We start from the raw sequence: 14,158 nt of genomic DNA, 5'->3' as shown, positions 1-14,158 counted from the left end.
CCACTTAGCAGATGACAACGCAACACAATTTTCACTTTCTTTTCACCTTCAAAACCTGGCTGACGCACTCGTCACCAATCTTCCGTCTAAAGTCAAAATCTCTGCTGCTTCAACTTTCCGGTCTAGCTGTTCCGCTGTTCAACGATTAGCTGGCTCCGGTCCCGCTAATTTTCGGTCCCGGTCCTTGACCTTTAACTTAAAAGTGCATGCCCAGCTCATCGCCAACAGCAACCTACACTGTTATGTTGCATTGTACGGTGAGTCATTCTCGTCAGCCACGATCAATCAGCTAAATTGGTTATTACATATTGATTTAACAATCAAGGTTTTCGCGATGGGCTTCTTAATTTGGAGTGCACTGACAAGGCTGCCTCAAAATGGCTCCAGCAGGCAGACCAGGCTTTGAGTTCCGGTGGTCGGCCCAAGTTCGCTATTAGGAACACTGAACAACACAGGACAGATCATGTCGCGCATGTTGGCTACCTGGCCTCGAAGGAAGGCAGAAGATACCATCCGCATGCTGGGTGAACAGAACCCGGGCATGGACTTCGGACACTGTAGGGTGAAGTTCATGAATGTCAGGAAGGACAAATCTACAAACGTGGAGGGTTTCAACTTAGTATTCGAACTGGACCAAAAGAGTGTTCTCAGGGAAAATTGAAATTCAGTCATATCAGAGAACTGTAGAAAACGTCTCCATTTTGAGAGCGAAGAATAATGGTGGTCTTCGACTCACACAATATAGAGCAAATCACAGCTTCTTCGGTGCGCTCTCCCACAATGTAGCTGCGCGCGGAGGATAGTCCATACAAGGGCGGAATCCCCTTATGGGGACTCGCACTAGTGAAGGGACTACAGAGTGAATCCTACCTGCTAGTAACTGTTCCTACACCTTTCAAGAAACAGGCGGAAGAAAGAGAAGCCAGAGACGTGAACGGAACGGAGTTGATGCCAGTTCGAGTGATCTAATCTATGCAAACCAATCAAGGTGCTAAGTGGAAAACAGACGAATGCTCTGCGGGATGACATGAAATTTTTCATGGATGAGGACATGGGAACTGCGGTACCTCTAAGTGCGGTTTTTCTCAGAGAAATCAAATCGGGAATCGAATCTCTGGCGGTGCGGTGTTGGGAAAACCCCGTCACAAGCGGACTGCCGCATACTGTTTTCCATTAGACAATAGACTAAGTTTATGTCGAAAAACATAGGGATTGGTCAAATCAACCAGCAGCGAGAATGACAAAGCTACAGGGCAACCATGCTGAGACAGTACTGAACCCCGGAAACGGATATCATACAATACCAGATAAATGGTGAGAGGAAAAACATCATAGTTGCCTCCGCTTATTTATCCTATGATTCTTTGTATCCTCCACCGACGCAAGAGCTTAGGGATCTGGTGGCGTATGCAAAATCAAGTGGTTGCGATCTCTTAATAGGTTGCGATCCGAATGCTCAACATATTTGTTGCGGCAGTAGCAAATGTAATCGAAGAGGACAGAAGCTATTTGATTTCATTACTTCAGCTGGTCTTATGACTGTAAACGTACGGTGCGCCCCACGTTCGTGGGACCGAAAAGAAGCAAAGTAATTCACCTAACAATCTGTACCTCAAAAGTATTAGAGTTGATAACACAATGGCAAGTGCTAGACGAGGTCTCACTGTCAGATCACCGATACCTAGAATTCAATCTGACTATTGTGGGCGAACAGTCTGCAGTACAAAGACGGAAAACGGATTGGGCAAAGTTCAATGAACTTCTTGGCAATAAAGTACAGTTTCCTAGGCGACTAAGGACTCCTTTGGCACTGGAAGATGAATTAAAAGCTCTGAACTGCACGCTTTTAGAGTGTTATGAAGAGGCTTGACCTACTTCCCGAGGCCAAAGCGGTAAAACGGTTCGTTGGTGGAACCAGGAACTACAAAAACTCAGGCAATCAACCATGCGACTTCTGAACCGGGCTTGCAAAAGTAATAAGAATGAAGACTGGTTAAATTTCAGGAACTCACAGCGTGAATATAAGAGGCTCGGTTGGTGTCCGAACCAAGAATCCTTTAGAGCGTACTGTGATAGAAGTGGCAGGGGGAGAGTTGACGATTCTTGCAACCCCTTCAAAACGCAAGTGCTGCAAGGGGGACTGGAACACTGCGAAAGTGGCTGTTACCCATAAAAAGGTGAGAGCTTCCATATTGTCCTTTGAACATTTCAAAGCACCTGGCATGGATGGCATCTATCCGGCAATGCTGGAGCACGTGCCTTCTTCTTGACAAAATGTTAAGATAGTATTCATACCGAAACCTGGGAAAGATGGCTATTCTAATCCAAAAGACTTCAGAGAGATCAGCTTGACTTCATTCTTGTTGAAAAGTTTCGAGAGACTGGTTAAGCATCACTTTCGTGGAAACGCACTTAGGTCGCACCCACTTAGTGAAAACCAACATGCTTACCAGCGTGAAAAGTCCTGTGAGTCTGCTCTTCCTTCTTTGGTGACAAAGATAGAGGATGTAACTGTCAATGGTGAGTATACGATGGGGGTGTTCGTGCACATTGAAGGGGCTTTTGACTATGCGCCTAGAAACTTTGCGATGCTGCCAGAGAGCATGGTGTTAATGATGCTTTAATTAAGTGGATCCATGCTATGCTAACGCAGAGATTTCTGTACGATGAGGTGGGTGTCGGTCGCTCTCTGACTGCAGAAGCAACGAAGAGCTGCCCCCAAGGAGGTGTGCTTTCCCCATTTCTATGGGGTATGCTGATCGACTCACTACTAGGCGAACTGCAAAATTTGCCAATACATGCTCAAGCTTATGCTGATGACGTGGCTGTGCTTGCTGTTGATCGGGATCTGGGAACGGTGTGTAGGAATATGCAACGTGCCGTTGATTTGATAGACAGCAGGTGCCTTAGACATGGTGTTTCAGTTAATCCAAATAAAACCAAAATGGTATTATTCACAAAAAGGAGAAAACTGCCTCCCTGAGATGAGGGGTACTACCCTTCAATTCTCCGAAGAAGTGAAATATCTGGGAGTCACTCTAGAGAAAAAACTTCTTTGGAACAAACATGTAGAGGTAAAGATGAAACGAACTCTCACAGCTTATGGGCTGTGCAGACGAACCTTTGCCTCGACATGGCGACTCAGGCTTCATGTGGTAATGTGGATACACGTTGCCGTATATGCATCCATAGTGTGGTTAGTTAAGATGAGACAAAAAGGTTTGCCGAAGTTTATGCAATCCTAAGGGCGGCAAACTGAGTGATTGACGAGCGGTTGAAAGGCAGGCGCATCACAATCTGCAATGATAGCCAAGCTGAATTGAGGGCGTTGAGTAGGCCTTTGTTCACAAATCGTTCAGGAATGCCCCGCCTATGGGCGCATCAGGTATCAGATCTTTGGTGCCGATGTTCTCCAGTTGCGACTAGTAGCTTCACATCCACTAACTGAAATCTTGTGATACGTTAACGAATCTGGAATATTCCGTTCGACGGGGGTGGCGTGACAATGGGCTAGCACAGCCTGAGTGCTCAGAAGCTGTAGCTTCGCCCCTACCACACACACAAACACACGCATATCCAGGAAACAACTCCTAAATCTAATATAGATAGCAAATTGGTTAACCTAATTCCTCGTGCCTTTGAAACTTACTATCATAGAGCCGAAGTCAACGAGGTGCTGTCCGTTATATTATTACCCACGTTTCCATTTCCCCATTTTAGAATCATTTGCTTTTACGTAATTAGAAACTATTTTCTGCGCCTTTGCAGACTAAAATTTCTTTTACTAATTTTCGGGGTCCATTATTATACATTTTAAAACACACCCTCAACTTGACCTTTGCTTCACTATTTCTTTTTTGACAAAGGAAGATAATAACCATGCAAAAGATATACATATTTTTGGAATCATTTTCCCTAACGAATATAGAAAGCATAAATAACAGCCGCAAATTCTGAAATATTTTTATAATTATAAATACCAAACAATTTAGTCATTAGCGGATATATTGTATTTACAATTAGGTGGACAAAACATGGAGGAAAATCATGAAGAACACGTTTGCCCAGCCCAACGTAATACAGGCGACGGACTATCCAAGCCTCCTTGAGACGTTTCAACAAGCATCAGTCGACTTGGAAGCAGTTCAAAAGGGTTTGAATAAGTATTTAGAAAACAAACGTCTATTCTTCGCCAGATTCTTCTTCCTGTCAAATGATGAACTCCTCGAAATACTATCTGAAACGAAGGATCCACTGCGAGTACAGCCGCATATGAAGAAATGCTTTGAAGGAGTAAGTTCTCAGTCATCCGTGACTTCATTGGACTACATAACCATGACATTTGCTTTTCAGATTGAATCCTTGCATTTCGATCATAACATGGAAATAATTTCCATGATATCCGCTGAAAGCGAAGTCGTTCCACTAACGAGGACAGTTGTACCTGCAGCAGCGAATGTATGCGAAACGAGCAGTTGTACTCTAAAGGACATTACTTAGTGATGCACAAATGCTTTTCATTCGTAGGGTCTCGTGGAAAAGTGGTTGAAAGAAGTTGAAGCCGTGATGCTGGAAAGTGTACAGGACCAAATGATGCAAGCCTGGAAGGATTACTTTAACGAGTTGAGGGTTCTGTGGGTACAGAAGTGGCCCGGACAAGTTGTGCAAGCCATATCTTGCATGGCATGGACATTTGAGGTAACTTTCAATTTTCAAATATCCTTGAACACAATATTTGAATGAGTTCAAATCTATTGTGAAAGATGCACAAATCATCTTCTATAAAAGGATGGAATCAAATATGTTTCGATATGACTAGCTTGTTACCGCTGTTACAGTTCGAATGAATGAACTCATAAATACAGTATTCATTGACGGTAATCTATTCCATCAGGTGGAGGAAGCCCTCGACAACCATACCGTTCCCAAATACCTTGAAACGTGCAACGAACAAATAGGTCATTTGGTGTCATTGGTGCGGGAGCCACTCAAAGCCGGCACCCGAATAACAGTCGAGGCCTTGATAGTGCTTGACGTTCACGGTACTATTCTCATATTCCTTTTCAAAAGACAATATCATCCTTTTTCTGACAAATTCCAGCACGTGACACCGTCAAATTCCTGGTTGATACGGACGTCAAGGATAGCAGTGAATTCAATTGGATCGCACAGCTCCGCTACTACTGGAGTGTCGATGATGCAAGTATGTGTCCTTTGCGCCCCCTGTTTGTTCCGCTTGTCAGGTTGTCTCCTATTTTTCCAATTTTAAATATGCAGACGTATTCAATGCTATCAACTAACCCTTCCATTCAATCCTCTATGCCTAAATACTGAATTGCAGACTGTTGTGAAGTTTTCCCTTCGCTTTTGATTTTCTTCATTTTCTCTGAACTTTTCTGCCATTTCAAGCTAAACATCACTACGTGCGTGTCAGTATGGTCGTAACAGATGTCAAATATGGGATGGAATATCTAGGAAACATTTCACGTTTAGTGGTGACTCCCTTAACGGATCGGTGTTATAGGTAAGTTGAAATGAAATGAGAATGAAGCCACGAAACGATATGTGTAGAGTAAAGCGGGGGCGAGGCTACATTACATCTTCCAAACGATATCATGTCCACTATGAAGTCCCTATGATACACTCAATTGAATATTTTAAGATTCGAATCGAATCCTTGAAATATTTTTTGTCATTTTGTGAGCATTGCGGCTCTATGCATTGTCAATATAATATTATTGAAATTTTAACCCTAATTATCACGAGCCTTTGGAATATTCACTATCAGTTGTTTCATGAGGTATAAAATGTCCCTTTCCAATACTTCTAGGTTTATTGGTTCAATCATGTCTCCCTAGATTCCCCTACTGAATACTTCAATATTATAAGAACTGAGTAAAAACTTTCAAGTCAGAACGAATTCCAGTCTCAACTTTCTTTCCAATAATATCATACTTTCCTCAATAATTCTACTCCGCAGTTCAGATGATATTACACTTTTTCTTGGTAAAAAACTCTTTGACAGGCTTTTTACAGATTTCCCCGTAGATAAAAGTCTACAAGGATATATTTAGAAACCTGGCGCTCGGAGCTCGGGTGAATACACCAGCAAAGAAAATATGTCATCTGCATATCGCGATTGTTCTTATCGACCTGTAAAAGACACATGTTATTAATCCTTTGTGTTGATGGCATGCAATATTAATTCAACCTATCCTTAGAGGTGACATTTAAAAAAATGAAAACCCAGTGTTCCAACCAACTGGAGTAACAAATTAAAAATCTGATGAGATTTTAAATAAAATTTGAGACGAGGAAAACTAGTTACTGTTTACAGGACATTGCCCTTTTTTCATGAGGAGAGCTTGATGGAGAATTACTTCTCAGAGCGGACTGTCTCTGGTACGGGACCCCGTTCATCTTCACGGCGTGAGTACCGCAGAGCTTGTTACGGAGTCCACTGTTGTGGAAACTCATCTATAATGAAGTACTTGTCCTTCCTTTTCCAAAAGAGGCTACGATGCCGGCTTTATCGAGGACCTTATTATCCTTAGCCCTGCGGGTTGGGGCCACTCTAAGTCTTCTCTGCTTGTCGTAAGAGGCGAATCAAAGGAATATTAATTTGTGGGCTAGCAACATGAAAATGTTCAAAGCTTATTGCTACCGAGACATCAACATCACCTCCGATAGCGACTTAAGCGAAGTAAGACGACGAGTTCCAGAGAGCCTCACTAATGGCAATGTGCTTTTGTAATCTGCAAAGCTAAGTGGTAGCAGATGCGAATCCAATGCCGGGTTGCTTCTGACCTCTATCGAAGGCCGGTTTCTAACAGAGTTCTAACTGCTAGATTCCGGTCCAGGTTAAGGAGCAATGCTTCGCACCAACGAAGACCTGGGATATAATGGAGCGTTCTACCAACAATTAAATGCTTTTCAGAGGAGGCTTTCTAATGGTGATATAGTGATCGTGACGGATGATCTGAATGTAAAAGTGTGATCTGACAACACCTTGCCCAGACATGTGATGGGAAAACACAGTCTTAGCGACCCCAGCGAGAATACTGAGAGGTTCGTGGATTTCGGTAACTTCCACCGCCTCGTCATTGGTAGTGCATTGTTCGAACACAGAGCTTGCAATAAGCCCAGTTGGGTTCCACCCGACGCCGTACAAACAATCAGATTGAGCACTTCGGGATCAGCAGTAGATTCAGGAGCTGTCTTCTGGATGTGCATAACAAGTAAGTCACTGACATCGGTCTCAAAAGAAATCACCGCTCGTTTGCGTGTTGCGTTCGCCACTCCTCGCACGGTAGAAAAACTACACGGCTCTGAATTCAACATCAACCGCTTGTATGATTCAGCTGTCGCTTGACAGTAGGAGAGCTATCCTGTTGATCGGTCGGCAGATATACTGAGTAATCGGTCTGACAATATGGATGGTTGTCGACCACGTTCCAAAAGGGCTTCATGAAATCTTACTGGTCGCGGAATCGTGGCAGCGGATAGGTGAATGAAAGATGTTGAAAGCTATTTTGACCGCTACGAGGGGGCGGACTTGACACGCTTGAACTCCTATACCGAGCAAAATCCCGAAAGGTTCAGCGTAGTGAACACCGTGACAAGAGAGAATTTGCTATTGTGCTGAAATATGCCATACATAATGATTTCAGAAATCTAATCCGCATCACGAAAGAGATTTTATTCGGCTGTCGATGCACTCAAACGGAGTAAAGCTGCTGAGCTTGGCGCTTTCCCCGCAGGTCTATTTATTGGTATACCTGCATTTACTGCAGATGCGTTACTTCCACTCGTACGGAAATCTTAAGAATTCGAATTCGAGACATTTCCCAGAGAGTTGAAAAAGGGGATGATCGTCAAGATTCCAAAGAAGGGGACCTGTTTTGATTGTGATAATTGGAAAGGTATCTGAGTACTTCCTGCCTCCGCGAAAACAATAGCTTAAATAATCCTAGAACGCATTAGTAAACATCTCGAAAGCTTAATCGACAGAGATAGGTTGGTTTCCGCTCGGGAACCTCTACATTCGCAACAACAACACCCTGCGAATCATTTTGGAACATTGCGTCTTCGCTTCACCTGCTGTTCATCGATTCCGAGAAAGCTTTAGATAGTATGAAAAGAGAGCGGATCTGGAGTGCCCTCGGCAGGTCCAAAGCGGACTCCGCCAGGGTTACATCCTTAACGTGAAGTTCTTCATACTTCCTGGTCCGAAGGACGTGCAGGAATTCAGTGGACTGTGACATCATTCCTCAAAAACCTCGACTACGATCATGACATCTGTTTGCTCTGTCACCGGTTAATGAACCTTGGCCAAATGGTTCTAGAATTGTAAAGAGTGGCAATTAGAGTTGGACTGAAGATATACACCAACAAAATCAAGGTTCTGAGTCTGACGGGTCGTCGAACTCTACCTATCTCCCTTAATAAACAGAGCATCGAAGGTGTCGATCAATTTGTATAGCCATGACGCGACGGTGGCACCGAACTGGATATCAACCGACGCATTAACAGCGCTAGATCCGCTTTCGCTGGTTTGTCTAAAATTTGGAAATCCAAATATTTCAAGATTGAGTTGAGACTGTTCTGTGCTAGTGTTCTTTCTGTGTTACTATATATATATATATATAGGAGTAGCGCTTGGAAAGTGAACTCCAAGCTTCCGTCAATACCTATCTGCACCACATCATCGGAGTACGCTGCGCGGACACTATCTCAAACGTAGAACTGGGTCGATACACAGGCCTGCCAATTGTACGCACGAAAGGTGGAAGTGGAAGTGGATAAGTCACACGTTAAAGAGAGGCAGGAATTGCGTTTCGGACTACGCCATGCAGTGGAATCCACTCTCCCAAGATGGCTGACGAGTGGATCACCCTAAAGACACTTGGCGCAAAACAGGAGAGGAAGAGCGCGAACGTCTCGCCAAATCAAGAACGGTGCTGAAGGGCACTTCAGGTAACGGCTAACGTAAGGTGCATAAGTGTGGTTAACGCGTTATACCCCGCCAAGGGATAAATGGCGGTGTTGATAATGACCAGTAGAAAGAAAAACACTATGAAAGTGGAAGTCGATAAACTTACGCTCATCTCTAAACCGGCTATGGAGGTAATGATTAACGCCAAACTGAACACAGCACCTAGAGTGTGCATATCAAAAGGCAGCTATTGCCGCCGCGGACTTGCAAATGTGTTGCCGAATGTGTGCATTACTGATGGTGGCGGGCATGATCCCAGTCCACCTTCAAGAGAAACAAATGAGTTTCATGTACCATACACAACGTATGGAGTAGCCACAACCCCCATGAAACTCCCACTAGGGGGACCAACCGCTACAACCGAGCTGAACGCACATGAGACAGGAATTCTTCTAAGACAGGTGAGTGCAGTGGCTATCCCAGTTCCCACGGTACCGGTATACCCCTGGTGAGGTTTCGTGACCTATTGCCACTTGAGATGAGTCCCCGTTTTTGATCGCCCTGGTTAGGGCTTTGAGACATTCGCCTACTACATAACAGCCAGCAAACCATAGTGAATGCAGCTTATCCCGGTGCAATCACTTGGAGGTTCTCCTAGGCCACCTGGTTTTCGTGTGGACGGTGGGCAAATACTGCCTGTCTTCCCCGCCGCCACATTAGAGCAGCACCTTCAAGCGGCAAAGAAAAATGCTCTCCTTCAAGCAAGCGTTGAACGCGGCGAACAGCAGTTTTGGCCTGGACATCAATTCACATACGATATGTCGAGCTCTTTCATGGTGAAAAGCAAGAAGTTCTCCACGCTTTCCACGCTGTTGCCATCAAACCGTACGGGACGTCTGAGGAATAATATCCGTACAGTGTGCCCCATCTGGTGGGCACTAAGTAGTCAAGATTTACGCAGTGAACCGATTTTCTGGGTGACAAGTTTATAGCCAAGTCCCCGCGGATGTCCATTTACCTTGTTCACTAGGTTCTATCAGTCGCAAGCTTTGCATTTATTTATCACGCTGCGGGGTCTCCTTTTATGTAATCTGTACTCTGCCATTGTGGTGCATGGCTCCTCGCGGGCGAGTAATCGTTGTGCCAACGGCGTAGCTTGTGACACTCTGAAGGTCGGCAATGTCCACCATTCACCATTCAATAGAAGGCTTGTCATGGCTGGGACACAGAAACTTGGCAGGCTGCCATTATCAGGTTCATCACTGAATTTACGACTTTTCAGCTACAAATTACACTACAGCGGGGCCCTGCCATTTTCAATAGGTTCGAAGAATCTCCCGATGTTCACCTTTGCGACGTTCCAAGTGCAGGCTGGTCGTCAGCCACTTCGAACGCGATAAATTAGTGGTCACTTGGTGAGAGTTTTTCTAGTACTCACCATGTCTCCACCGACGGTGATTTCATCCCACAGTTACGTCAAGGATGCTTTCTTCGTAGCCTAGGCAACGAAAAGTTAGCATAGATCCAGTGTTCGAAACTATAACTCCAGTTTTTGCTACGATTTCCAGGCTATATCAAAGTGTCGAAAGTAATTTTTTTTCTTACAAGTCTTGGCTTTTGAGTCTCTACCTAACCGCATCTGCGTCATGCTGACATCTTGTCGGGTTCCTGGGAAATTGCAGACGTGTGTCAATAGTCCAGGCACCTGCAAGACCTGGTGGGAGTCTTCATTTGTACCGCACATACTACTCATCCAATTTTGATTTTCCACCGGTATTGCTCGACGACTTCCACCACAGCGAGTTTTTGGCCTCAACCATTCACAGACATGGTACTTATCCCGGTATGAACTACCTCTCGACATTCATGCTTTATGGCCTCCTCCACTTCGACCTTTTCTGCGAGGCTGTCAAAATCTTTTTAGAAAGCACATAGGCTCTAGACTAGAAATCGCAGCCCACTCCCTCAGTAGTTGTCTTCGGGGGTAATTCAGAGAGGTCTCCGCGCCCTTCGTATGGAAGATGCTTCCACCGTCTTAATGAGTCGACCGTTTTTATTGTTCGTTTCTTCGCCTTTTCTGTTAGTAATTTATCATTTGTAGTTTCCCTGGCTTTACAAGGACTATTTTCTGGTCGCGTGGCGTCTTGTTTCCTTTTGCCCTTCTCCACGTTCATTTTTTGTGCCCCTATGACTATTTGGATAAAATCTCCCTCAGACGCGCCTTCTGCTTTCCGCTTTTCCCCAGTTCGCTTAGTAGTGGGTTATCTCCGTTTGGCAATTGCAGTGTCCTCAAAAGGAAGTCTGGCTTTTTCCACTTTTCGCACATCTTTCGCTGCTATTCGTGTACGCCTGTAGAAGGAAATGTGGCCCAGTAGTTTCTCCAGTTTCATGAGCCGGAAGTTTTTTTCGAAGAACATTCCCGGCCGAGTGCACTTCACCACTGTTGCCTACTTTCTGATGAGCTTTTCCTCTTCTACTCTAGTTAAGATAGCGGATTGAGCTTCCACTCTCTTCGTGTCCGAATCCACCGATGTTGCCCAACATTTTTTTCGGTAACAGGTACATTGCAGAGTACCAGAATTGTCATCCTCGCACCGATGGCCGCACCACTTTGCGTAGCTTCCCCTTTATTTAGGCGTCCTCGTCTCTTGCCGGGTGTTTCTGCCCTCGCTGCCCCTTTCGCTGATTGCTGCGGTGAGCGACGCATTTTCTCGCTGCGCCAAATGCAGTCAGCTCTTCCTCCTGAACTATTCCTCCTTCCCTGTTATTCCGAGAATTTCTTGAGTTGTTTTGTTTCTGTTCTCCGGTTGAATTTCACCAGGGCATTGCGCACAAGACAGCGGGCCGTAATAGTCAGGAACGAGTGTACCTACGGGGACAAAGCCCCAACCTCAGTTCTCTGAGGTCTGAACTACTTTTGGGTGATAACCGAACTCACCGGCTCAATGAACACTAGTCGGCGAAGCTCCTGCTACACGTCAGACCTACACCCTTGACAATGCTTGACTAATCCAATCGACGGCGGCAAAGAACTTTCGCTGGCCTCGAGGAATCTCAATGTGTCCCGACATGTACCGCTCATCTGCGGTTCGTTCTTCAGCGAGAGGTTTTCTCAAGGCTACTACCTAGGATTCAGGTATATTTCCCACTAGGAGATCATAAGTACTTACTCGGGCGCCTCGGGGACCTCACTCTCCGTAACGTGAGCAACCGGTTAAAGACCGCAGACGACCCTTGATGCGACGACCTCTGAGGAAATAACCCTTGAGGGGGCGGCTATGGCGTATGGCTTGGCCACTTCTTGAAAGCAGGCACACGAACAAATAATGAGTTGCTTTTTAGGGCAGCACGTGGCTTAGGAATTCGATCACTTCTTTGTAAAACACAAACTTAGTCTTTTTCCACGTAGACCGCATCTTGCTATTGCGAGGCATGGTCTTTGATCTTAGCCTTTCCTTTGATGTAAAAAGTTTTTCTTTAATATCTACATCCATCTCCTGATATAGTTGAATTTTTATCTAGTGACCTACAGAAGTTGGGTACAATTTCACACCCTTGACAACTGAAGGGTTATTACGAAAGAAATTGAAACTTTGAAACTTTGTGCACCAATGTCCACTTGGACCTTCCATGATATGGTTACATGTTTTTCTTCACAAACAACACGTCCCCGCTTTACCATATATATGCGTAATTTTCAAAACTTCCTTTGGAATCACTTTTTGAACAAAGGCGATTCCCAAGGAATAGAAAAGAACCAAACAACAAACAGACAATAAAAAAATCCAACTGAAAACTGTCATGTTTGAAAATTTATAGGACATTGATGGGCGCCCTGAAACTTTGCTTAGGTGGTGCTCCCGAAGGACCGGCTGGAACTGGAAAAACAGAAACCTGCAAGGACTTGGCCAAGGCTGTTGCTAAAAAATGTGTTGTATTCAATTGTTCTGACGGACTGGACTACAAGGCTCTGGGAAAGTTCTTCAAGGTATGATTGACTTTGTATTTTTCGTTTTGATGCTTTTTCACAGGACTTTGGTCTCCTGATGAGGTAAGTGGATTGTCAGGAAAATCGTATGATGAGAAATTCCTGGGAATTCTGCTTGTTTAACGGCTGGAAAATGCTGATGAAGTTTGTTTATTGCGAAGAACCGTCGCGCAAATTAAAGTGATTGATGATATGTATTATCCGCCTATGACGAAAAAGTGTAGAGTTTTGCTATGTAATTTCAAATTCAAATGACAGAGGCAGTCCCAACATCAGACGAAGCTGCTGCAGAAATAGACTTGGGAATAAGCCATTAGGAGAAGAGAACCCAATGATTAAGTCCCATTTCGGTGGTTTGGTATAGACATTTTCATAACTACAAGCATGGCCGAATACTGAATAGGCACAGCACAAACTCGAAATGCCTCTTGGAAAGCCCGCACAATCACAAATAGCTTCTAGGAAAAGGAGCAAGGATTTCCATGAATCCGGAATCATTAGCCGCCACTGAATGGCTCTTCACAGTTGAAATGCTTTGAATTTGGATGAATAAAATGGAAAGGCACATTCCGATATAATTCCTATAGTCATAGAAGGGAAAATACAGGAAACGCAATTCCCAATGTTAATTTCGACTGAATGTAATTCGGCACACATGAATGGCTCACAGAAAAACCGAAACTTCAGAGTAAAGTCAATAATTAGCAATTAAACGTAATTTCTCATCAAGGGATGAATACCGATTCGATTGGCTCACCCTGCAAGAGCATCCCCACATCTCCCGCTCCGTCCACTCATCCATTTGACATACATAATTTTAATAAACGGAACAATAAAATAATAGATTGCAAAATCAACAGCTAGTCAGGCAGCCATTCAGCCCCGTTCTGTATTAAAATTAAAACATGTGGAATAAATGAGTGCGTTCTGTTGATTTGCAAAAAGGAATTGTCGGGGCGATTTTCGATAAATACCAATTTATTTGTGTTTTCCTCGTTGGTCCTTTTTTGCTTTGATCGAAAAACAATAATCAACGGCAATTGGGTAGCGGCGTGGCCGTGAGCAGGGCGCGAGTGGTAATATTTCTGCGGTGCAAACAACATTGGAGGAGACCACCATTTCGCCCCAATACCGCACTGTATTTATGCATTTTCCTGAATGCATAATTCACATCGTCCTGGAAAAGTTTATTCAAGTTTGCATTTTGTTTAATTATTATTGAAATGGAAAATGCA

General features: G+C 44.3%; 1 protein-coding gene across 1 annotated transcript in view; it reads left to right on the top strand.

Annotated features, from left to right (window-relative positions):
• LOC119650366 (dynein heavy chain 3, axonemal) overlaps positions 1 to 14,158 on the top strand; it is a 104,562-nt gene that overhangs the window by 25,183 nt on the left and 65,221 nt on the right. Inside the window, exons 18-24 of the mRNA XM_038053061.1 lie at positions 4,024 to 4,293; positions 4,354 to 4,458; positions 4,528 to 4,698; positions 4,895 to 5,042; positions 5,102 to 5,203; positions 5,410 to 5,524; positions 12,755 to 12,923. Coding sequence (XP_037908989.1) covers positions 4,024 to 4,293; positions 4,354 to 4,458; positions 4,528 to 4,698; positions 4,895 to 5,042; positions 5,102 to 5,203; positions 5,410 to 5,524; positions 12,755 to 12,923 — 1,080 coding nt within the window. The remainder of the gene's footprint in view (positions 1 to 4,023; positions 4,294 to 4,353; positions 4,459 to 4,527; positions 4,699 to 4,894; positions 5,043 to 5,101; positions 5,204 to 5,409; positions 5,525 to 12,754; positions 12,924 to 14,158) is intronic.

Source organism: Hermetia illucens, chromosome 2 (genome assembly GCF_905115235.1).
Source record: "Hermetia illucens chromosome 2, iHerIll2.2.curated.20191125, whole genome shotgun sequence".
NCBI lineage: Eukaryota > Metazoa > Arthropoda > Insecta > Diptera > Stratiomyidae > Hermetia > Hermetia illucens.
This window is presented reverse-complemented; position numbering and strand designations above follow the sequence as displayed.